General features: G+C 46.9%; 2 protein-coding genes across 5 annotated transcripts in view; both read left to right on the top strand.

The window, feature by feature from the left end:
- Positions 1–994: 994 nt before the first annotated feature.
- Ampd1 (adenosine monophosphate deaminase 1) lies at positions 995–18544 on the top strand. 4 transcript variants are annotated; one of them, XM_048351834.1, is made up of 16 exons: positions 995–1090; positions 2276–2284; positions 5048–5228; positions 5620–5785; positions 6760–6925; positions 8668–8887; positions 9631–9760; positions 11125–11319; positions 11581–11712; positions 11854–12017; positions 14507–14633; positions 15047–15210; positions 15792–15912; positions 17341–17514; positions 17914–18024; positions 18359–18544. In XM_048351834.1, exons 1-16 carry the CDS (start codon positions 1069–1071, stop codon positions 18515–18517), a joined length of 2241 nt encoding a protein of 746 aa, XP_048207791.1. In that variant the 5' UTR covers positions 995–1068; the 3' UTR covers positions 18518–18544. The 4 variants fall into 4 exon arrangements, with proteins under 4 accessions (XP_048207791.1, XP_048207793.1, XP_048207790.1 ...); XM_048351836.1 differs by having other exon boundaries at positions 2273–2284; positions 17950–18024; XM_048351833.1 differs by having other exon boundaries at positions 2273–2284.
- Positions 18545–21325: 2781 nt separating this feature from the next.
- Dennd2c (DENN domain containing 2C) overlaps positions 21326–25293 on the top strand; it is a 57345-nt gene continuing 53377 nt past the window's right edge. The window contains exon 1 of the mRNA XM_048351829.1: positions 21326–21395. The gene's annotated coding sequence lies outside the window, so the exon portion shown is untranslated. The remainder of the gene's footprint in view (positions 21396–25293) is intronic.

Below are 25293 nucleotides of genomic sequence, written 5' to 3'. Positions count from 1 at the left end.
GTTCTGAACAATGTTTAGATTGCCAGGTAAGCTCAACCAATGTAGTGCTTACTGGAGCAGAAATACTGGACACAAACAGTGTCTGTGTGTGTGTGTGCACAAACACGCACGCACATGCATGCCCGGCTCAAACTCAGGGAGCTTCATACTCACTTATTTTTTCACTCAAGGATGGTGCTCTACCACTTAAGCCACACCTCTACCTCTGTTTTTCTCGGTAGGTTTTGTGGGGTTTTTGGAAATAAGAGTCTCGTGGAGGGGCTGGGAATATGGCCTAGTGGCAAGAGTGCTTGCCTCATATACAGGAAGCCCTGGGTTCGATTCCTCAGCACCACATATATAGAAAATGGCCAGAAGTGGCACTGTGACTCAAGTGGCAGAGTGCTAGCCTTGAGCAAAAAGAAGCCCTGAGTTCAAACCCCAGGACTGGCAAAAAAAAAAAAAAAAAAAAGATTATAAGAGTCTCGTGGAGTTTTCTGCTGGGCTGGCTTCAAACCACAATCCTCAGATCTAAGCCTCCTGAATAGCCAGGATTACAGATGTGAGCTACTACTTCCCAGCAGTATGTGAGACTCCTATCTTCAATTATCTAGAAAAAAAAAGCTGGAAGTGGAGGTATGACTCAAGTGGTAGAGCTCTAGTTGGAGTGGAAAAAGCAATTGCACAAGTCCCTGAATTCAGGCCCTAGTACAAGCACATTCTCGCAGGTGCAAGCATGCACACACACACACACACACACACACACACACTACACTTGATAAGAATTCAGAGACACAGAGGGTGTGGAAATGCAGTCCCACTCACACAGATGCCTTTTCTAAAATCCCAGAATAAAGATTGCACACTTCACCTGTTTTCATCTGTCAGTGGCCTAAAGTTATAAATAGATCTCAAGCTCATCCCTCTTCTTTTAGCAGAGAAGGGTCAAATTACAGGGGGCAAAGCAAAACGATAAAATGAGTGTCGGGCTTTTTCGGCATCAGCCATCCCCGCTGTCTCTGTCTCTCTCTCTCTCTCTCTCTCTCTTTCTGTGTTGTGCTCTCCTAGAACCAAGGAACCTTAGCAACAATGCCTCTGTTCAAACTGCCAGGTAGGTGTGCAGAAGTGTTTGGAGAATTCCGGTTCTAACTATCATCTCAGCTTTGATAATTATTTATTTAGGGCCCATAATAACTTGAATTGCACAGTTGAGCAAGAGGCAAGGCAGCCTGAATCTTTGCTTGCTTTCAGTTTGGGGGAGCAGGGTGATCTTTAGGAAGCTGTGAGCTGGTTAAGGTCTGTTCTGCTAGTGAAATCTGTAGCAGTTCTGAGAGGAGCCATGTACAATGTCTCTAGCTGAACAGTCCATGAGCACCAGATCTGTGTGTTTGGGGGGATTTATAATCCTGGATTGGCAACACAGAGTAATTAAAAAATAACAATGAGGGGCTGGGAATCTGGCTCAGTGGTAGACTGCTTGCCTAGCATGTATGAAGCCCTGGGTTCGATTCCTCGGTACCACATACAGAGAAAAAGCCAGAAGTAGAACTGTGACTCAAGTGGTAGCATGCTAGCCTTGAGCACAAGAAGCTCAGGGACAGTGCTCAGGCCCTGAGTTCAAGCCCCAGCACTGGTAAAAAAAAAAAACAAACAATGAGTCATAAGTATGTTTCACTATAAAAAGCAATGCATGTTTCATGTGAAATAAAAAAATACACTGAAATGAAAGTAATAAACTGCTTTAGAAAAATTAGAAAACAGAATTGGGGCTATGACTCAAGTAGTAGAGAATCTACTTAGCAAGCATGAAACTTGAGAGTTCAAAGCCTAGCAACACCATCAAAAGATACAAAACCAGCCAGGAGCTGGTGGCTTAAATCTATAGTCCTAACTACTCAAGGCTAAGACCTGAAGATTGTGGTTCAAAGCCAGCCAGGGCAGGAAAGTCTATGAGACTCATCTCCAATTTACCACCAAAAAGATGGAAGTGGAGCTGTGGCTCAAGTGGTAGAATGCTAGTCTTCAGTGAAAAATCTAAATGAGACCTCAAGGCCCTATATTCAAGTCCTAGTACTGGCATAATAAATTAGATGATAGATAGACAGACAGATAGATAGATGTATTTCAGTGTTTCTGAGAGCAGAAAACTGTAGAGGTAGAAACCTATTCTGAAACAATGTCCTCATTTTTGTGTGTAGTCTGTATGTTTGTATTCCAAAGCACTAGCAAATAGCCACTATGACGTCTGACAATTGTTCACATATTGTACCTTGTTTTATTTTACTTCATATAGCAGAAGGAAAACGTGAGTATCTTAGACTATTTTTTTCCTGTCATTTGCCAGAATATCAATGAAAGAAGTGATACTCTTCCTTAATTCAGAAGCATGGTTATTTCTCATCAGTGTTTATTAAATTACACCATTCAAACAATAAAGATTAAGCCTGATGCCTCTGGCTCTCATGCTTGTAATCCCAGATACTCAGGAGTCTGAAACCTGAGGCTCACCCTGGGAACCTAGCTTGAACAAACAAACCTGAGACACTTATGTCCAATTAATTTTGCATTAATCTTGGTCAAATTGTAGAGCTCCAGTATTGAGAAAAAAAAGCCAAGCCAAGAGCATGAGGCCCTGAGTTCAAACCCTAGTATTGACTTACAAAGAAACCAAAAAGTCAACAAAGATTAATAATTACTGAAAAAAAATTCATGGCTTTCCTAGATTGCAAAAAATTAAAACAATACAAAATGTCCACTATGTTTTTAAAGAGATGTCATAAAGCACTTTTTTGATATTTTGAAATAAAACACCACAGATCTGCCAAGGGGAGTTTATTGAGTCTAGTCTGAAATAATCTTCAAGTCTTATCAGAAAAAAAAAATTTATTGTCAATGTTTGTGACCAGTTAAAATCGAAACTCATGTTAGATATCACTCTCACTTCATTGTCCGCTCCCACCATGTAAATTACTGGCATATGTTGCTTGCTGACTGGTGGGGTCTGCCTCGGTTTCCCCTCTGAGCCATGGCAGATGCCAGGCCTCTAAAGTGGTCTTGTCTGTGTCTGCATTTAGTACACACTGCAGAGAAATACACATGCTTTTCCGATGAAGTGGTTGGAGATGGAAGCATGACGATTCTTTCTTCAGGTCCTGTAGTTCCTCTTTGGAGTAATCACTCCCAGTGGTTTCTAAAGTCTGTCCTGTGTAATCTTCATAACAACTCTCCAGAGTTGGCCTTACTAACATTTTCCTCTCGTGACGGTGAGCACCGAGGTGCCCCGTGGTCGAGGCTGTCTTGTCACAGACATCTCTCATCTCCAATGCAGAGTTCTGCTTCCTCATCCCGCTTTCTCCCCCTTTCTTTATCCAAAGACAGATATTTTATCCTCGAAATTTTCCTACGCAAACATCCCATCGTCACAAATAAAAAATGGGTAACTGTGCAAACCTATGGGACAGTTTCTCCTTCCTGAACTCAGGCTGTCACTTTATTGTATCGACTCATCCTTTCAAAACACTAGCTTCTTCTGCCTTCCTCACCCACCACCGCTGGCTTCCACACCCACCACTATACCTTCTACACCTACCACTGCCTTCCACACCCACCACTGCACCTTCCACACCCACCACCGCTGCCTTCCACACCCACCACTGCTCCCTGAAGTACTTTTAAAAGGCTGAGCTCTTGAATTAGGGGTTTGGTTTCAAATGTGGTTACATGAGGTAAAAACAGCTGCTTGATTCACTGGAAAGAAATATCAACCATATAATTTCTCATATACTAACTACTGGGGGGCTGGGAATATGACCTCGTGGCAAGAGTGCTCACCTCGTATACATGAAGCTCTGGGTTCGATTCCCCAGAACCACATATATAGAAAACGGCCAGAAGTGGCACTGTGGCTCAAGTGGCAGAGTTCTAGTCTTGAGCAAAAGGAAGCCAGGGACAGTGCTCAGGCCCTGAGTCCAAGCCCCAGGACTGCCAAAAAAAAAAAAAAAATCTACTGAGAACAGAATTTCTACTTTCAGCTGTTTAGAGTGGTTTCAAAAGATATGATCTTAGGGTAAAACAACAATAATGCTGTATGACAATATGATACAAATAGATATACATAGTCCAGGAAACGCAAGCCAACAGGATTTGCTTCAGGATCTGGTTGCTGCAGCCTCCTGCAGTCAGGCCCAGAGAAGATTCTGTGCCATTGTCATCCTTGTCCTCTTTCTGTTTGCCCATCTTAGTGCACGAAGCCTTCCCTAATGGCGTACTGCTTAACCTTCATGAGCAAGCGCCTACCTGGGATGCTTGAGGGAGGGTGGTGCTATTTCTAGGAGGGGTGGGCAGGGGGGAGACCTTCTTGACCATCAACTGCTTAGTCATTCTGTTTGCTGCCTCGTATGGACCGTGCTGCTTGATAAGGGGCTACTAACTGCATCCTGAGATGGTGTCCAGTTTCAGGAAGTGTTTGCATGGAATGAGGAGCATGCATGGCCAGCCCCAGGGGGGCTCTGTGCTCACTGGGACCCAGTAGGACATTAGTGTAATCTCACCCGACTACCAGGGTGGAGGGTGGAGGTTCAGAGTTGGTGCCTGTGGTTAGTAACATGGGCTTCTTCCTGTGCTAAGTCACAGCAGCCATCCCTTTTTTTAAAGGCTCAAAATTAACCCCAAATTCCATTGCTACCAATTACATCCTTCAAGTTAATCTGGCATTCATTTTCGTTAAAGCACTTTCACATAATCATCACCCTTAGTGTCCCGATGGCCTGGCAAGTGTGAGCACTATACAGATAAGGGAACTAGAGCAGCCCGGCGCTGGTGGCCCCCCACCTGGCATCCTAGCTGCTCAGGAGTCTGAGACCTGGGGACTGTAATGCAAAGCCAGCCTGGGCAGAAAAGTGTGAGATGCCCATTAACCAGCAAAAAGCTAGAAGTGGAGGTATAGGCTAAGCAGTGGAGTACCAGCCTTGAGTGAAAAAGCCAAGCAAGAGCTCAAGGGCCTGAGTTCAAGCTCCAGTACCAGCACAAAAGGGGGGCATGAACACTAATGTGTGACAACCTCTTACAGAAATTGATGAAGCAATGCGCAGCTTTGCTGAGAAGGTCTTCGCCTCCGAGGTGAAGGATGAGGGCGGACGGCATGAGCTCTCGCCCTTCGATGTGGACGAGATCTGTCCAATCTCCCTCCGGGAGATGCAAGCCCACATGTTCCACATGGAGACGCTGTCTGTCTCCATGGAAGGCAAGAGGTGGGTGGGTGGAGGAGGGAGGGCAGGGAGTGGGCAAGGGAACAGGGGAGGGCAGAGAGTGGGTGGGCAGGGTGTGGCCTCTCCCTGCATGGGCTCTGCACATGGCACCAACAGTGGACACAGAAAGCGGTGGGGCCCTAGTGCTTCACCTCTGACCCACTGGAGGCTCTGGCTGCCAGACCCACACTTGGTGTCCACATGATTGCACGGAAGCTGGAGCCTGAAAGCCTGGCCTCAGGGGGGCTGAGTCTTGAGTCCATGGAAGGCGCTGGTGCCCTGGGAGCTGCCATGGATGCCCTCTGCCTGGCCATCTCCCACCTCCTGCCTCCCTGTTATGACTCCTGATGAGGATAGCAAAGCTGGGTTCTTTTCTTTTCAATTTCCAACTCAGAAAAAAGCGTTTCCAAGGGCGGAAGACGGTGAATTTGTCGATTCCACAAAGTGAGACGTCTTCCACCAAGCTGTCCCACATCGACGACTTCATTTCCTCCTCCCCCACCTACCAGGGTGTGCCCGACTTCCAGAGGGTGCAGATCACCGGCGACTATGCCTCAGGGGTGAGAGGTTCTGGCCCCGAAGAGCTGCCTCCAGCAGCCACCACAGGACTGCACAAGCCTCCCTCCCAGCTTTCCACCTCCTTCCCTCCCTGCTAGGGCCGGTGTCTGCTCATGTGTTGTTCAACTCCCACAGCAGCATGGAATACTTACATTCCTGCACAGCCGGTGCCCAGCCCTGGGCCAAGCTTGCTGGTGGCACTTAAGACAGGAAAGGAAGTCCTGAGAGGCCGGGGGCTCTCGGCCTTCATGGCGGGCCAGATGCTCATGCAGCAGATGGTTGCTCCAAGCAGGCACCAGTGGTACAGTAGAGGAGGCCTCATGTCACTAGCAGCTTGACCCACTCATCCCTTCCCAAACAGATGGCCAATTAATAAATCTCTGCCCCCCCCCACCCCCGACAGTTGCCGCATCAGCACCATCTTGGTGAAACTGCCATTTCGCCACTAGTCCCTGCTCTAAATATAGCTCTCATGGCCAGCCCTGAGCCTCCTTCTCATGTAACTGACCATTCAGGCTAAGTCCTAAGATATTTCCAAGTGTCAGAGCACTGAAATGCAAGCCGTTCTTGTTTCTCTTTATGCAGACATGGGTGGTCTGCAAACGACAGAGCTTTAGATACTCAACAACTGAAATAAAAATATGAAATCATGATAAATCCGTGGGGCTTTGGAGAAGCCAAGAGTTCAAAAGAACATAAAAACTGAGTGGACTGATAGGCACTGCTGCCTCATCCTAGATCTGTCATCATAGATGCACAGAGGCAGACATCCAGAGGCTCACAGTCCAAAGCCTCCTGGGGAAGAGAAGTCCAGGAGACTTCATCTCTAACCAGCAAAACGCTGCACCAAAAGGGGTGATTCACATGGTGGAACACCAACTGAGCAAGCAAGCCAAGCGAGTGAAAGACCCTGAGTTCAAAGCCCAGACTGGCACCACCAAGGGGCGGCTCTGACCCTGTGATGTCTCCTTGGCAGGTCACGGTGGAAGATTTTGAGGTGGTGTGTCAGGGTCTGTATCGAGCACTGTGTATCCGGGAGAAATACATGCGTAGGTCCTCGCAGAGGTTCCCCAAGACACCGTCCAAGTACCTGCGGAACATTGACGGCGAGGCCTGGGTGGCTGTGGAGAGCTTCTACCCAGGTAACTGGCTCTCTGGACTCACTGCCTTGGACTGAATTTTAAATAAGCCATCAGAGCCTGGCAATGGAGGCTCATTTCTGTTATCTGAGCTGCTCAGGAGGCTGAGATCTTAGGTTCAAAGCCAGCCTGGGCAACACAATTCAGGAGACCTATCTTCAATTAACCACCAAAGAGCTGAAATAGAGCTGTGGCCTAAGTGTTAGAGCACCAATCTTGAATGAAAAAGCCAAGGGACAGAGCCTAGGCCCAGAGTTCAAGCCCCAGTACCAACATAAAATAAACTAAATAGGCCTCTAAAACCATGCATTAATTATCCTTTTTAATTATTATTAACTGGAGATAAGAGTCCCATCAATTTGTTTTCCTCGGTTGGCTTTGAAATGAGATCCTCAGATCTCAGCCATGTTAGGATTACAGGCATGAGCCACAGGCCCCTCCCTGATAAGGTGACTTTCTAATGTTTTCCTTGGGCTCAGGAGAAAGCAGTGTGAGCAACGGTATCCGCTGACAGTCAGAGGCTGACAGTGCAGAATGTGCTCCTGGCCTTGAAGGCTGAAGCTGTCAACAGGGGAAGGAAGCAGACATTAACTCACTTAATCCTTCTGAAAATCCCTAGGGAGAAATTACATCCCTGGCAAACATCGCCCAAATAAGAATTAACCTATGTAAGAACAGCATACTTTTTATTTCCCTTTATAGTCTGATCACTCTGTATGGAGGACAGAGTGATGGCAGGGGAATGGAATATCACTTTGGGTGAAACAAGAAGGTGGATACAGGTCATGTAGAAGGGTTTTACAGATAGGTGCCTGTGACTCACACCTGTCATCCCAGCTACTTAGGAAGATCTGAAGATCTCAGCTTAAAGCCAGCCTGCGTAGACAAATCCAAGAGACTCTTATCTCCAATTAACTATCAAAAAGGTGGAAGTAGAGGTGCGGCTCAAGTGGTAGAGCACCAGCTTGAATGAAAAAGACAAGTCATGGGCTTGGGGATATGGCCTAGTGGCAAGAGTGCTTGCCTCGTATACATGAGGCCCTGGGTTCAATTCCCCAGCATCACATATACAGAAAACGGCCAGAAGTGGCGCTGTGGCTCAAGTGGCAGAGTGCTAGCCTTGAGCAAAAAGAAGCCAGGGACAATGCTCAGGCCCTGAGTCCAAGCCCCAGGACTGGCCAAAAAAAAAAAAAAAAGAAAAAGAAAAAGAGAAGTCAGGATATGAGGCTCTGAGTTTTAAGCTTTAGTATTGACACACTAACACACAAAATGTCTCCAAATAAACTATTAAAATACCTTGGTTTAGGGAGACATCAAACAAGTGTGTGTGTGTGTGTGTGTGTGTGTGTGTGTGTGTGTGTATGTAAGAAGACTTGAGCTCAGGGCCTGGTGCTGTCCCTTAGCTTTATCTGCTCAAGGCTGGTGCTCTACCACTTGAGCCACATCTCTACTTTGGCTTTTTGCTGGTTAAGTGGAAAGAAGAGTCTCACAGAGTTTCCTGCACAGACAGGCTTTGAACCTTGGACCTCAGATCTCAGTCTCCTGAGTAGTTAAGATTACAGGCCTGAGCCACTGGTGCCTGGCAGTCACTTCAGAAAAATTAATGTAAAAACACACTAAATAAAGTTGGATAATTACAATATACAGACTATGCGATGCCAGATAAGGAGATGATCAGCATTTCATGTTTTGGTTATTATTCTGTGATCATTACTCCCCAGTGCTGATATATCACTGTGTTTTAGTCTTCACCCCTCCTCCAAAGAAGGGAGAAGACCCTTTCTGCACTGATGACCTTCCAGCCAACCTGGGCTATCACCTCCAAATGAAGGATGGAGTAGTTTACATCTATCCCAACGAAGAAGCAGCCAGCAAGGACGAGCCCATGCCATACCCATACCCCAACCTAGATGACTTCTTGGATGACATGAACTTCCTGCTTGCTTTAATTGCCCAAGGACCAGTGTAAGTGTTGGTGAGCCCTGTGCAGGAAGAACAAAAGATAAGATTCATTGCTCCTCTTGTCTAAGCACCACCCCAAGCCCTTCATGTAGATAGTTTCTCTTCACAATGGCTCTATGGGGGATTTTTAATATTGCAGTATTAAGAATTCAAACTTTGGTGAGGTAAGTAACTTCACTAAAATGACACAGCTAGATGAACCAGGATCTGAGCTCCAGTCTGCTGATTATCAAGCTGGGTCTGTTAACACCAAGCTATACAGTATTCACTGAATTTTAAAACATCTGAAAAAAAAAAGAAAAAAGAAATAAAACATCTGAGCAATGGGCTCTGGTCCTCACACCTGTAGTCCTAGCTACTGAGGAGGCTAAAATCAGAGGATCTTGGTTCAAAGCCAGCAAGGGTAGAAAAGTCCGTGAGACTCTTATCTGCAATTAACCCCCATAAGAGTAGAATGGAGCTGTTGCTCAAATGGTAGAGCAGCACTCTTGAGTGAAAAAGCTAAGAGTAAGCATGAATCCCCTAGTTAAGTCCCAGTACTGGCACAAAAATAAAATCCCTCCAAAGTCTTCCCTTAAATTCTATCCAGCTTTAATGAAAACATAGAGCTCAGTAGCCAGCTTGTTAAGGAACCTGAACATTTAATCCAATAACTGATTCCTATGGGTAATCTGAGCCTTGATTACTTTGGAGCTGTGATTGTTTTCTGCATTTTTTTTAGAACTATGTAATTTTATTTTTCACAGTAAGACCTACACTCACCGGCGTCTGAAGTTCCTTTCATCCAAGTTCCAGGTTCATGAGATGCTTAACGAGATGGATGAGCTGAAGGAGCTGAAGAACAACCCTCACCGCGACTTCTACAATTGTAGGAAGGTAAGCAAGCAGGCAGCCGGGCCCACTCAGAGTCGTGAGTCCGCATGAAGGACAACGTTGCTCTCTGATTGATCAAAAACTTATAAAAGATTTTTAAAAATCATTTCTGCCGGGCACCCATACCTGTAATCCTACTCAGGAGGCTGAGATCTGAGGATCATGGCTCAAAGCCAGCCAAAGCAAAAAGTCCAGAAACACTTACCTCCCAGGAATCACCAAAAAGCTAGAAAGGCAACTCTGGCTGAAATGATAGCCAAAAAAGCTTAAGGAAAACTTGTGGTCCTGAGTTCAAATCCCAGTATGGGCACAAGGAAAAATAATTTACCTTATCAAGTTTTACTTTAAAAATTAAGCAAGGGGCTGGGAATATGGCCTAGTGGCAAGAGCGCTTGCCTCGTATACATCAAGCCCTGGGTTCGATTCCTCAGCACCACATATATAGAAAACAGCTAGAAGTGGCACTGTGGCTCAAGTGGCAGAGTGCTAGCCTTGAGCAAAAAGAAGCCAGGGACAGTGCTCAGGCCCTGAGTCCAAGCCCAGGACTGGAAAAAGAAAAGAAAAAGAAATAAGCAAGGGGAGGAGGGACATTGTCCATAAAGGAATGTACTCTTTACCTGACTTATGTAACTGTAACCCCTCTGTGCATCACCTTTGTAATAACAAAACATTTAAAAATATATCTACCACATATCCTGTGCCATGGCTTTGGAACAAAATATGATTTCTCTGTGTGTGTTAGTACTAGGGCTTGAACTCAAGGTGTCATGCTTGCTTACCTGGCACTTTATCACTTGAGCAATGCCACTAGCCTCACTTTTTGCTAGTTATTTTGCACATTAAGTCTTGCTGTCTTTGTCTGGGCTGGCTATAAAGTAGTCTTCCAGATCTCAGTGTCCTGAGTAGTTAGAATCCCATTTGTAAGCAGTGGATTCATTTTTTATGAGAAGGGAAGTTGTAATGGCAGGATTGCCTATATTCAGTATTTCCAGTGGAGAGAATGGTTGAGTAGCTTCAGGAGAAGCAAGCAGTATCATTGCATGTAATCAAGGTGCCACATTCTTGTGTGTGTGTGCACTGAGGCTTGAACTCAGAAACTTGATGCTGTCCCTTAGCTTTTTCACTCAAGGCTAGTGCTCTACTACTTGAGCCACAGCTCCACTTCTGGCTTTTGGTGGTTAATTGGAGATGAGTCTCATGTAATTTCCTGCCCAGACTGGCTTCAAACCTTGATCCTCAGATCTCAGCCTCCCAAGTAGCTAGGATTACAGGCGTGAGCCTCCTGCCTTGCCTTGGCGACACTGCAGGTGCCTGGGCCTGTCTGGTGTCACAGAGCTCACCGCTGGTTTTTCTCTCTGTGCACACAGGTGGACACCCACATCCACGCAGCAGCCTGCATGAACCAGAAACATCTCTTGCGCTTTATTAAGAAATCTTACCAGGTTGATGCGGACAGAGTGGTCTATAGCACCAAAGAGAAGAAGCTGACCTTAAAGGAGCTTTTTGCTAAATTAAAAATGCATCCCTATGACTTGACTGTTGACTCTCTGGATGTTCATGCTGTAGGTTGAAAAGATGTTCCATTCTCCCACACAGAACCCCATGGCTTCCCTTATCATAGCCACCACCCCCCTCCTTTATTTGCCTTGGCTGCCTAAAAGCCCCGCAGAGGACTCTGAGGTCCACTCACTGCCAATTGTGCCTGAGTCCCTTGCTGGAGTCCAGTGGCTTCCCTGTGCCCAGTGCCCTGCCGCTTAGCCACCCCATCACTGTCCTGCTGGCTCTGCCACTGACTCAGCACGCACTGCTGTTTCCTGACTCAGGGGCGCCAGACATTCCAGCGTTTCGACAAGTTCAATGACAAGTACAACCCTGTGGGGGCCAGCGAGCTGCGAGACCTCTACCTAAAGACAGACAACTACATCAATGGGGAATACTTCGCCACCATCATCAAGGTGGGGTATGGGGCACCTTCTAAAGAAGGCAGCCAGGCACCTGGTTTCACCTCCTACTGACTACCAGAGGGGCTAGCAGGAATTCCTGGCTTTGTACCCCCCTTTCCTCTTTCTCTCTTCTCCCCCCCAACCCCTGTTCAGGAAGTTGGCACAGACCTGGTAGAGGCCAAGTACCAGCACGCAGAGCCCCGCCTGTCCATCTATGGCCGAAGTCCTGACGAGTGGAGCAAACTCGCCTCCTGGTTTGTCTGCAACCGCATCCACTGCCCCAACATGACGTGGATGATCCAGGTCCCCAGGATCTAGTACGTGCCTGCCCTCTGCAAGGCCTGCTCTCCTCTCACACCAGTAGGAAGTGTACAGTCTATGGTGCACACCTGTAATCCCTGCTGCTCAGAGGGCTGAGATCTGAGGATCATGGTTTGAAGCCAGCCCAGGCAGGAAAATTGGAGCAATTCTTGTTCTAATGAACCAGCAAAAACCTGAAATAGGAGTGTGGCTCAAGTGGTAGAGCCAACCTTGAATGGAAAAAAGCCAGGCGAGAATATAAGGCCCTGAGTTCAAGCTCCAGTACTGCACACTGTGCAGCCCACTGGGGCAGAAACCAGCCCTAGGCCCTGAGTGCGTGGATTTGCCCTGTGTGGTACAGCGCTAAAAGACAGGAGGAAGATTATTTCAGTTCCGTTTTCCAGCCAGAAGCTAAATAAGAACTGTGTGTATTTTAGTACATATATCCTGGTCTTTTTCTCTATGTCCATTTCATTCTTTCCCATGTTCATTTGTACTGATATAGGGTTTCTCCTCTGTCTGTCTGTCTGTCTGATGAGACAGGGCCTTACTATGTAACCCTGGTGGCCTCGATTCCCAAGTGCCTGGTTTAACAGATGTGGACCACCACACCCAGTGCTCTCTTATCAGAACCCTCCCCACAGGCTGCTGGCTGACCCAGAGCACTAGAGTTCTCCATAATTTATCAGTCCACCCTCTTCCATACCTTGTGCCATCACTCACCCCCAGGGGCGCCATCCTGAATCTTTTATTTAACTTCTTTTTTTTTAGGTCAAATTTTGGGATACAGTGGGCTGGGAATATGGCCTAGTGGCAAGAGTGCTTGCCTCCTACACATGAAGCTCTCAGTTCGATTCCCCAGCACCACATATATGAAAAACGGCCAGAAGGGGCGCTGTGGCTCAGGTGGCAGAGTGCTAGCCTTGAGCGGGAAGAAGCCAGGGAAGGTGCTCAGGCCCTGAGTCCAAGGCCCACGACTGGCCAAAAAAAAAAAAAAAAAAATTGGGGATACATTTTTTTGAAAATTTATTTTATTTTTTGCCAGTCCTGGGCCTTGAACTCAGGACCTGATCACTGTCCCTGGCTTCTTTTTGCTCAAGGCTAGCACTCTACCACTTGAGCCACAGCGCCACTTCTGGCCTTTTTCTATATATGTGATGCTGGGGAATCGAATCCAGGGTTTCATGTATATGAGGCAAGCACTCTACCACTAGGCCACATTCCTACCCCCTTATCTAACTTCTTGTTTGGACATTCTCTGGCAGCTTACCAAGAATACTTGGCATGCCCCATGGCGATGTAAGACTTTTATTGTGTCTCTTAGGCCCCAAAGCAACATTTGGCTAAGGTTAACACTTCCTGCAGAAGGCAGAGGCTGTAAATGGCTGTCATGCCTATGACATGGCCAGGTGGGCTGGGCTTCGGTCTCAGTCCTGTCACATCCTAGCTGTGTGTCCTGTGACCTCCTTGTGCTTTAGTTTCATCAGCTCTCAAAAAAGGTAAAAACTGTGCCTAACTCAGGACACAGTTCCTAGGAGGACTAGCCTAGGGTTTTGTGGTGGTTGGGTTTATTTTAGCAGGGCTTCTTGTTCTCACCTGGCATTTTCACTCAAGGCACTCTAGCACTAGAGTCAAGCTTCCACTCTGGCTTCTTGCTAACTGGAGAAAACAGTGCCAGTTTTGTCTGCCCTGGGCTAGCTTTGTACTGTGATCCTCAGATCTCAGCCTCCTGAACCACTGGCACCTGACTAGTTCATACCTTTTATAATTTAGAAAAGTGACTATACTCCTCAAAGGGCTAGGGCTCATTGTGACCACAGACGAGGGGAGTTCTCCATAACCAGTCCTGTCTGCCACCCTATCCACCACACACCCCTGTACCTTCCAGCAAGTGCCTTCCAGGCTCCTCATTCTGTCTGGACTTAGCTATGGAGGTTCAGTTATTATGGAGGTTTGTAGACAAGATGGGAGCGCTGGTCTGTTTCCTCTCACCAGCTTAAACCTGAAGTGGATTCCATCCAATTTCAGGGCTGCTGCCTCCAGACCACATTCCAGAGCAAAGAATTAAATAATGACTGCCTTCTTGATGGGCATTGGGAAGAATACACAGGGTAGATTAGTTGTCATTGTGTGTGTGTGTGTGTGTGTGTGTGTGCGCGCGCGCGCGCACACGCGCGCCAATCCTGAAACTTGAACAAAGAGCCTTGCACTCTTACTTGGCATTTATGCTCAAGGCTGGTACTCTACCACTTGAGCCACAGCTCCACTTCTGGCTGTTTGCTGGTTAATTGGAGATAAGGATTCTTTTGCCCAGGCTGGGCTTCAAACTGTGATCCTCACATCTCAGTCTCTTGAGTGGCCAGGATTACAGACATGAGCCACTGATGCCTAGCTCTAAATCATTTCTCTGTACATTTCTCTGTATTTGGTCCTCTGATTCCCTCATCCTGAAGCCATCAACCCTAAAATTGTTCCTTTATTTCTAAATTCTCCTTCTTGCCTTCAGTGATGTATTCCGATCAAAGAATTTCCTGCCACACTTTGGAAAGATGCTGGAGAATATTTTCATGCCAGTGTTTGAAGCCACCATCAACCCCCAGGCTCACCCAGAACTCAGCATCTTCCTCAAGCATGTAAGCCTGACCCCTGCACAGCAGGCCTGCAGGGAGCTGCCCAGGAACCCACCCTCCCCACCATGATTAAGTCCTTGGGCTTATGTTTACTGTATATCTTCTCTTTCCCTTGAGCTGAAAGCTTTTCCTCTTCTATCTGTGTTTGTTTGTTTGTGCCTGTACTGGGGGGGGGGGGCTTGGACTCAGGGCCTCATACTCTGGGTTGCCTTTTTCATACTCTACCACTTTCATACTCTACCACTTGAGCCACAGTCCAACTTTGGCTTTTTTATGGTTAATCAGAGATCCAGAGTCTCATGTGCTTTCACACCCAAGCTGGCTTTGAACATCCATTGTCAGAACTCAGCCTCCTGGGTAGCTAGGATTAGAGGTGTGAGCCATGGTACCTGGCCTCAAAGTCTGTTTCTTGACAGATTACTGGCTTTGACAGCGTGGATGATGAGTCCAAACACAGTGGTCATATGTTTTCCTCCAAGAGTCCCAAACCTCAGGAGTGGACAATGGAAAAGAATCCGTCCTACACTTACTATGCCTACTACATGTACGCAAACATCACGGTACTCAACGGCCTACGAAAGTAAGTATGGGCCATTGGCACTGGTGGAAAGGCTGACACGAAGCCCTCCCCCCCACTGCCGCTCTGGGCCCAAGACCTTCACACATTTGTGTGGTATTTCTGATTGTCCCAAATCACACATTTCTTTCCTTAGTTTTCCCCTCGGTTTATTCATTGAGGGCCAGAAATAGACACTTTTGTTGCCTTCAGCAACTTATCTTGCATTGGAAAGTTAGATATTTACACTTTTCACTTATTCAATTTATTATAAAACTTTTTATGTTCTACATATCTCTGGGTAAAGAGCAAATGATCTTATAATGGTTATAATGCCCCAACAGACAAATCTGATATACTCTAATCTCCAATTAGACAAAGCCAGATGTAGAGGTGTGGGCCAAGTGGCAGAGATCCAGCTGAGAGCAAGGGCAAGCATAGTCTGAGGCCCTGAGTTCAAGCCCTAGTACTGGCATACACAGAAAGGTTTCTGTTCAGATAATTAAGACAATGATTTCAAATTGTGTCCCCAAGTCCTTGCAGTATAGCTGCTCCCTTCCCAGCTGCTGATTTTCCTAGAACCTACAATTCCTTCTTAACCACAGGGAACGTGGCATGAACACGTTTCTGTTCCGGCCTCACTGCGGAGAAGCTGGAGCACTCACCCACCTCATGACAGCATTCATGATAGCAGATAATATCTCTCACGGACTCAACTTAAAAAAGGTGGGTTGTGGGACTTGAACTCAGGGGCTGGGAGCTGTGTCTGAGCTCTTTTGCTCAAGGTTAGCACTCTGCCACTTTGAGTCACAGCTCTACTTCTGGTTTTTTTTTCTGGTGGTGAACTGGAGTTTCACAGCTTTTTCTGCCCTGGGCTGGTTTTGAAAGGTGATCTTTAAATCTCAGCCTCCTGAGTAGCTAGGATTATAGGCGTGAGCCACCAGTCCCTGGCTCAATGTTAACTTTTATTTATTTATTTATTTGCTTGTTTTGTTTTTTGCCAGTCTTGGGGCTTGAACTCAGGGCCTGAACACTGTCTCTGGCTTCTTTTTGCTCAAGACTAGCATTCTACCACTTGAGCCACAGTGCCACTTCCAGCTTTTTCTATATATGTGGTGCTGAGGAATTGAACCCAGGGCTTCATGCATGCTAGGCAAGCATTCTACCACTAGGCCATATTCCCAGCCCTCAATGTTAACTTTTTGTATGAAGTTGGAGGCATCTTCTTTTCCCTCCTACCATATGGTTACAGGTCCTTACCAACATGGGGATCAAATTCACCTACCCGGAAGGTGTTTTTTTCTTTTCTTTTTGCTAGTAATAGGTCTTGAACTCAGGGCCTGGGCAGTGTCCCTGAGCTTCTTTTGCTCAAGGCTATCATTCTACCACTTGAACCACAGTGCCACTTCTGGCCTTTTCAGTTTATATAGTGCTTAGGAATCGAATCATGCATGCTAAGCACATTCTACCACTGAGCCACCTTCCTAGTCCTGAAGTGTTAAGATTTTTGAGTTAGTCCCTGGTGGCTCCCGCCTGCAATTCTAGCTACTCAGAAGGCTGAGATCTGAGGATCAAAATTCAAAGCCAGCTCAGGTAGAAAAGTCTATGGGACTCTTATCTCCAATTATCCATCAAAAAGCCAGAGTGGAGGTGTGGCTCAAGTGGTAGAGCACCAGCCTTGAGAGGAAAAAGCTAAGGGTTAGAGCCCAGGCCTTGGGTTCAAGCCTTAGTTGCTTCTGGAGCTGAGTTAATACAGACCACAAAATACTTGTAATTTCCAACTCTGCCAGGGATAAGTTCAAGGCAACCTGGCTTCCCACGAGCTTGATCTGGCCAGATTTCTTGTTAGAGCATGCTTTCAAATGTCTCTTCTTAGAGTCAGAACTTTCATGTGGCTAGAAAAAAGGGTTCAGGGCAGAGTCTCTGAGCTAAGTCAGATAGTCCAGCTTAGAGATGGTACAAATTAAAGTTCAAATAATAAAAAAAAACACCTCTTCATTAGATTCAACACTTCTGAAAAATGTCAGATACATTTATTTTAAATGTTTTTATATTAAAAATACTAATTTTGTTCAAAGTGAAAATGTAAGCTAACTTTGGGATGCGAGGTGTTCTATCTTTTCTTTTTAATTAACAATTCTTCTTTCTTTTCAGAGTGCTGTGCTGCAGTACTTGTTTTTCTTAGCCCAGATCCCCATCGCCATGTCACCATTAAGTAACAACAGCCTTTTTCTCGAATATGCAAAAAACCCCTTTCTAGACTTCCTCCAGAAAGGGCTAATGATCTCCCTGTCTACAGATGATCCTATGCAATTCCATTTCACTAAGGTATACATGTGTGGTTATTTATCTAGTGCCGGATTGGGGCTTGAACTCAAACGCTTAGCTTTTTTGCTCAAGGCTGGCACTCTACCACTTGAGTCACAGCTTCACTTCTGACCTTTTGGTGGTTAACTGGAGACAAGAATCTCTTTGACTTTTCCTGCCTGGGCTGGCTCAGATTTTCAGATCTCAGTCTCCTGAGTAGCTAGGATTACAGGCACAAGCTACTGGTGCCTTGCTTATATGTGAGATCTTGAGCAATACAAGTATGTTTTTATTGAGCCATTATTTTCCACCCAAAAAGTGAATGCCAAATGAAGATACTTCATTATTCTCATTGTAAGTTACACATTTCTTTTGTGAATGCATTCTTCCCCCCACCCCTTAAAAAAAAAATCACTGCAGGAGCCCCTGATGGAAGAATATGCCATTGCCGCCCAGGTCTTCAAGCTGAGCACCTGTGACATGTGTGAAGTAGCAAGAAACAGTGTTCTGCAGTGTGGGATTTCTCACCAGGTAGATCTGTCCTTGTCTGTTGACTTGAATACCAAAAAGTCAGCTATGCTATTGACTAGGCATAGTGGCTCACATCTATAGTCCCAGGTCCTTGGGAGACAGAGATAGGATGATCACCATTCCAGGCTAGTCTAACGTTTTTGCTGGTTAATTGGAGGTACAGTCTTTCAGACTTTTCTGCCTGGGCTGGCTTCAAATAGTAATCCTCAGATCTCAGTGTCCCAAGTAATAGGACTACAGGAGTGAGACACAGACTCTAGCCTGGGAGATGGCAGTTACTGCCTGAATCAAGGTTAAAGGTGACAACAATCACTCCGCTTTCTTTGTCTCATAGGAGAAAGCCAAGTTTCTGGGCAACAACTACCTTGAGGAAGGCCCGCTTGGCAATGACATCCGGAGAACGAATGTGGCCCAGATCCGCATGGCCTATCGCTATGAAACCTGGTGTTATGAACTCAATTTAATTGCAGAGGGTCTTAAGTCAACAGAATAAAATAAATAAATTATACTATGTATGACATTTATGTTGTGGAGTTTCAATAATAATAGCACCAGTTATTTAGTCCCTATTATAAGTCAAGGATTAAATAAGATGTTCCACACATACAATTTCATTTAGTCTCTTCCACAACTTTACAATAAATTTACAGATATATTGGGAGAAAGATGAATAAAGTTAGTAAGGCTAACCACTCAAATGAGAAAACACATATTGACAACCAGGTTTGTCTGATTCCAGAAGCTCCATGGCTTTCAGGCAAAACAGTTATCAAAGCCAGATAAAGCTGGGCACCCAGGGCTCAGGCCTGTAATCTTAGCTACTCAGGAAGCTGAGATCTGAGGACCTGGTTGAAAGCCAACCTGGGAATAAAAGTCCCTGTGACTTCATCTTCAATTAACTATCAAAAAAGTGGAGTCAAGCTGTAGCTCAAATAGTGAAAAAGCCAAATGAGAGAAAGCAGGCCTGGAGTTCAAGCCTGACTACGAGAACAAAAAAGCCAACTAAAAATACATGCAAATGCCTTGATGCTGAGAAAATACAGAATAACAGAATCAAACCTTGTTAAGGCACTAAGAATCATTTTTAAGCTCTTTGACATAAGAGAAGTAATCATGTTGTGCCAAGTCACGAAACCACCACCAAGAAGACCACCGAGACTCAGACATTCCGAAATGCAAAAGCAAGGCTTTATTCAGGCAGGCTACAATTTGGGCCTCGTCCCACCCACCGACACAGCAGAGGTTAGGAGGAAGCCCCGAGCTGCGATTGCACAGAGCTTATAAAGGCAAAAACAAAGTTACAGCAATTAGGTGTTCAAGCAAGAAAGATTACGGGTACAAATCTGATTGGCACAGGGCTCGAGGCATTCTAGGGGCAGTTACACATTCCCAGGGAGTTAGAGTTCTTGACGGGCTGGGCCCTAATACGATTGCCCTGGGTTTGCTCATAGTTTAAACAGACAACAAAATGGGGGCTGCCTGAAAATGGGGTTCACCCTAACTCTTCATTCCCCCTTCAATCAATGTCATAGACAAAGTGAGAATGGGTACTTGCCAGTAGAGAAAATTAGCATTTATTATGAGTCCTTCTCAGGAAGAATTTACCTTAGAAGGGGATTCTCAGTGTGTCAAAGTAAGTTATACATGTAACCTTTTTAGCAATATATCTCTTAACTCAGGAGAAACTCCAGGTATGCAGATTTTATTTCCACACATATAATTATGTGGCCATCTAGTGGCTGCGCCGATATTTCATTCAGCTTATTTAATAAGCAATCATTGATTCAAGTCTAAAGTCTTGGGACCTAGACAATGAAGATACAGAGAATAAGCTTTCCTTTTTCCAAGTTATTCATGGCATTAGGTAAGTGGAGGTTTGGCTCAAGTGGTAAAACACAAGCCTTGAGTAAAAAAGAAGCAAGTGTGGGAACCCAAGTTCCAGTACCAGCACACACACATACTCAGTGTCTAAAATTTATCACAACCAATAGTCACATTCATTTCCTCTTTGGCATATGATTGTTTTTAAGTCTTGACATGCCTTTCTCTTCGTCACAGAAGGGAGTTCTTATTTTACTGTCCACAGCTCCTAGTTTCACAAAGGTTTTGGGATTATGCTACGTTTATGGTTAACATGGTCTGGCCCAGTCATCTGTGAGGTGTAACCAAACTCTTGTCTGCTAGTCTTCTATTTTGGCAAGTGGATGTGAACAAACGTGGCAGTCTGGTGGAGTGGGTGGGGTGGGGCCGGGTGGGGTGACTGTCAGCGCCGGGGGAACAGGCTCCGCGCACCCAGTCTCCCACCCAAGTGAAACCGGCCTTGGTGGCCAGCGCTGGCGGAGCGCAGTCACATACCTGAGTAGGCTCTGGGGCCGGGCTGGGGCGGGGTGCTGGGGCCTGGCCTGGCTGGGGCCAGTCTGGGGCGGGACCCCGTGGGGTGGGGAGGGCGAGAAGAGCCGAGAGGGGGGATGGCGGATCCACCGCAATTGCATCTCTACCTTTGCGAGAATCTCCTGCGCGCCCTGGCGGGACCAGGGCTGACTAGCCTGACAGCGCGCGGTCATCCCTGTCACTCGGGAGGCCGCAGTTCAAGGCCAGCCCGGGCAGGAGAGGCTGCGTGGTCTCCAATGAACCCCCAAACGTCGGAAGTGGCAAAATAAATACTCAAGTCCGCAGGCCTGCTGAGCTCGAGGCAGGCGGCCAGGGCCGCGGCTTCCGTGGGGAGAGCGCCGCCTGGTCCCCCGACTATTCCATGTGAGGCGCGGGCAGCCGGGCCAACAGGAAGGGGCGCGGGGCCTGGCGAGGGTCGCGGGGCCTGGCGGGGGGGTGGTCATCGGGTCTGGTAGGGGTCGCCGAGTCTAGAGGGGTCCGGGGACCTGGCGGGGGTCATCGGGCCCGGTAGGGGTGGTAGAGTCCGGCGGGCCGCAGAGTCGGACAGGGGTCTCCGGGCCTAGGAAGGATCATCGGGCTCGACGGTGGGGGCGGGAGGGGGTCGTCGAGCCTCCGGGGGTTGTTGGGCCCGGCGGGGGCCGCAGAGTCTGGCGGAGGTCGCGGGATCTGGGGCAGTGGTCGGGCCTCCGGGGGTCGCGGGGCCTGACGGAGGTGGTCGCCACCGCCCAGGCCCGGGTCGGGTGGCGCCCGCAGCGGGGTCTGAGCCCGTGGGCGTCTCCGCGCGCTGTCCGGGGCGGTGCCGAGGGCGGGCCCAGCGCGAGGGTGGGAATGGGGCCAATAGGAGTCTGCGGGCGGGGCGGGGCGGGGCGGGGCCTGGCGGCCTGGGAGGGCGGGACGCGCGGACGGTTGTGGGGCTCGGGCCGCGGCGCCGGTGTGGTTGACGGGAACCTCGCGGGCCGACGGCGGCGCGACGCAGGCAGGTAGGCGGCAGGCGTTCGGGGCCGCAGGCCCTGCGGGGGATCCGGCCGGGGGCTGGGGCCTCGGGGTGACGTCGCCTGCGGGGTCCGCCGGGCCCGCAGCCTCCCGGTGCCGGCCCCTCGAGCCCCGCGGACGCCGGGTTTCGGGTCGCTCGCGGGCCGCGCGGGCTGTGGCGGCGGGAGTTGGTGCGGCCCTTGGCTGGCGGTGCGGGGCGCCGCGCGAGCGCGAGTGCACTTGGACGTGCGGGACCGAGAGCTTCAAGCGAGTTGACGCTTTTCTCTTTTCTGTGTGTGAGCGTGTGTGCACGCCCGCGTGGGTGCCTTGGCGCACGGTAGTGAAAGCCGTCCAAGGGGATTGTAATTGCGAAGTCTGATGTGCAGCTACTAGCAAGATAAAGCGAAAAGGAAATGTGGGTGCAGCGCCCAGGAGCTCGGGAAACCGAGGCAGAGCCAAAGCGAGTCAGTAATAAGCAGCGTGAACCCACGTGCAACCTTTCTGGGTCTCAGTTTCCACATTTGTAAAGCCAGGACGCTTCTGCCCGTGGGTGTTCCCAGGGTCCAGTGAGATGTGGGAACGCATCCCACAAATGGCAGGCGATTTTATGTGGGAGCCTGGGCTGGGCATGTTCTGTAAAACACCTGCTAAGTGCCTGGCACACAGTAGGCAGACTGTAAACCTTCTCCCTAAAGCTAGTGATTCACTGGTGTTTTAGACCAAGTGTAAGATTTATATGTAAACAAGTTATTCAAGGGCTGGGATGTAGCCCAGTAGCAAAGTGCTTGCCTAGCAAGTGCAACGTCTTTTGTTCGATCCCCAATTACCCCCACCCCTAAGTTGTTCAAAACACTTTTCCCACAAAATCAGCATCCTTTGAAGTGTGATCTAAAATAGCTGATGAAATTTCTAGAAAAGCACATATTAGCCAAACACAGTTGCCAAATCATTTACCATGAAGTTTGGTACAAAACAAAACAAACAAACCCAAGCCTGGCACACTGGTGACTCATGCCTGTAATCCTAGCTACTCAGGAGGCTGAGATATGTGGGTCTGGGTTCAAAGCCAGCTTGGGCAGAAAAGTCCATTAGACTCTTACCTTAAATTACCTTAAGAAAGCTGGTAGGGGCTGGGAATGTGGCCTATTGGTAAGGTGCTCGCCTCCTATACATGAAGCCCTGAGTTCAATTCCTCAGCACCACATATATATAGAAAAAGCCCGAAGTGGCGCTGTGGCTTAAGTGGTAGAGTGTTAACCTTGAGCAAAAAGAAGGCAGGGACTAGTGCTCAGACCCTGAGTTCAAGCCCCAGAACTGGCAAAAAAGCAAACAAAACAAGAAAGCTGGAAGTGGAGCTGTGGCCCTAAGTGGTAGAGTTCTAGCCTTGAGGGGAAAAAAAAAAAGCCTAGGGACATGCACCCAAGCCCTAAGTTTAGGTCTCACAACCAACAACAACAGCAAAATCCCGAAAACACCTAGTTTGCCTGAGATTGATAGTTATAATTTAAGATACTTAGTAAAGTAATCTGAGATTTCTTCAGATTAAGACTTTCATTTGTTTTTGTAAATTAAGGGGCTGCCTATGGGAATATATGAGTCCTCCACAACAAAGTTAATATATGGCTGTGGTTTTTTTGCTTCAATCTTTATTACAGTTATTTGCATTCTTTACAATGAGTATGTGTATCCGGAGTTTTAGAAAGGAGTTGGAAAATAAGTGATACTTTCAAGAGGATTCTGGAATAATTTCTTAGGCAGAGATCAGGAAATGTAGTAATTGTGTCTCTTAGTCTTTTAGTAGTTGGGGGGAGGCTGCTTGTAATATATTTCTTTAGATAAAGGAAAATATAGTTTTTCAGATTGATAATAGGCAATTTTCTTTTTCTTTTGTCAGTAGTGGGGCTTGAACTCAGGGCCTGGGCACTGTCCCTGACCTCTTTTACTCAAGGTTAATGCTCCACCACTTAAGCTGCAGCGCCACTTGTGGTTTTCTGGTGGTTAATTGGAGATAAGAGTCTCTCAGCCAGTTGGCATGGCTCATGCCTGTAATCCTAGTTACTCTGGAAGCTAAGATGTAAGGATGGAGGTTCAAAGCCAACCCAATCAGGAAGTCCATGAGACTCCCACCTCCAATTAACCACCAGAAAACCCAGATGTCACTCTGGCTTAAAGTGGTATGGCACTACTCTTAAGTGAAAAAGCTCAGGGACAGTGCCCAGGCCCTAAGTTCAAGCCCTACGACCCCCCGCCCATAAGTAAAATAAAATACATTTTTCAAAGGCAATTTTAAGCCCTTCATAATCAGTCTAGTTTATAACTTAGTGGTCTTAAAAGCTTTGGACTTCATAGTCACATTGTTTTTGAACACTTGGTGGGTCCCCTGGCATTGTTTTAACATTTACATGGTGTTCATATATGACAAATGTGTAAATCTTTCCATCTAGGGGATTTTACTAAGTAAATAATTGCTATAAAATCTGTTTTGAAAGCAGATTATAACAGCATGTTCATCAGCTAGCATTTATTGGGACCTGTTCTATACCAGGCAGTATCCTGTATTTGTTAGAATGTATTAGTTTATTTAATCCTCAGAACAGCACCATGAAGGATGTTCATTGAGAGACAGAGAGAAGTTGAGTAACTCATAGATGACTGACAGCCTAAGTAGCAGAATGGGGACGCAGATGAAGCAATCAGGCAGTCCCCAGAGACCTTCACCTTAACCTCGGCACTGCTGAGCTTCTGTGTCTGTGAGAGAGAAACAAATGAAATCCCACAGGTATTCTGTAGGGGAACTTCTTTAAAAAGGGGGTTGCAGGAACAGAGAAAGGGAAGAGAAAGAGAGAGAAAAGGGAGAGGAAAGAGAAAAACTGGTATTGCAAGATACAGATGAAGTCATGTACAAGGTACAATTTAATTACACTCTATGTTTTTTTGTTTTTTTTTGCTGGTGAATGACATGGGATTCTTCTTGTTTCTAAACTCCCAGTCACTCAGCTTCTCCATTCACAGTATTGTCTTAACAATATAAGAGGTGTTTATTTTTCAATACAGAATGTTTAGAATCTATAATCAAACCATAAATTAAATGTTAGATTCAAGAAAAGCAAATGTACTGGGCATGATGGCCCATGCCTGTAGTTCCAACACTTAGGAAGCTTGTTTGAGGCCAGTCTAGCAAGTCTCTCAGAAAAACAAAACAAAACCTATCATCCTTACAGTTTCAGTGTAATATAAAAAATATAGAGTTTAATGGGGAAAGCTGGTGGAAGAAGAGTATATAAAAAAATGCCATATTTGCTAGGCACTGTTGGCTCACCCAGGTAATCCTAGCTACTCAAGAGGCTGAGATCTAAGATAGAGGTTCAAACCCAGCCTGGGCTCTATCCTTACTATTCTTTTATTTGTTTGTTTTCTTTTGGCCAGTCCTAGGCCGTGAATTCAGGGCCTGAGCACTGTCCCTGGCTTCTTTTTTGCTTAAGGCTAGCACTCTGCCACTTGAGCCACAGTGCCACTTCTGGCCATTTTCTGTATATGTAGTGCTGAGGAATCGAACCCAGGGCCTCATGTATACGAGGCAAGCACGCTTGCCACTAGGCCATATTCCCAGCCCCTATCCTTACTGTTCTTGAACGAAAAAGCTAAGGGACAGTGCCTAGGCCCTGAGTTCATGCCCTAGGACTGATACACAAATACAAAAAAAGATGCTATATTTACATTTTGATTTGTAGGATGAATAGGAGGTTGATGAGCTGGGAAGAAAGACCAGGGAGTTATATGAAAGTGTTGAAGAATGTACGGTAATCACTAAAGGGCAGAAGTATAGAGATGGACAGTGCCCGGGACAGTGTGGAAAAGGGAACTGGAGAAAGCATGACTTTCTCTCACTGTAAGGCATGGTATTAA

Source organism: Perognathus longimembris, chromosome 7, assembly GCF_023159225.1.
Source record: "Perognathus longimembris pacificus isolate PPM17 chromosome 7, ASM2315922v1, whole genome shotgun sequence".
NCBI lineage: Eukaryota > Metazoa > Chordata > Mammalia > Rodentia > Heteromyidae > Perognathus > Perognathus longimembris.
Note: the sequence above shows the minus strand (reverse complement) of the source record. Positions and strands in the feature narration are given on the sequence as shown.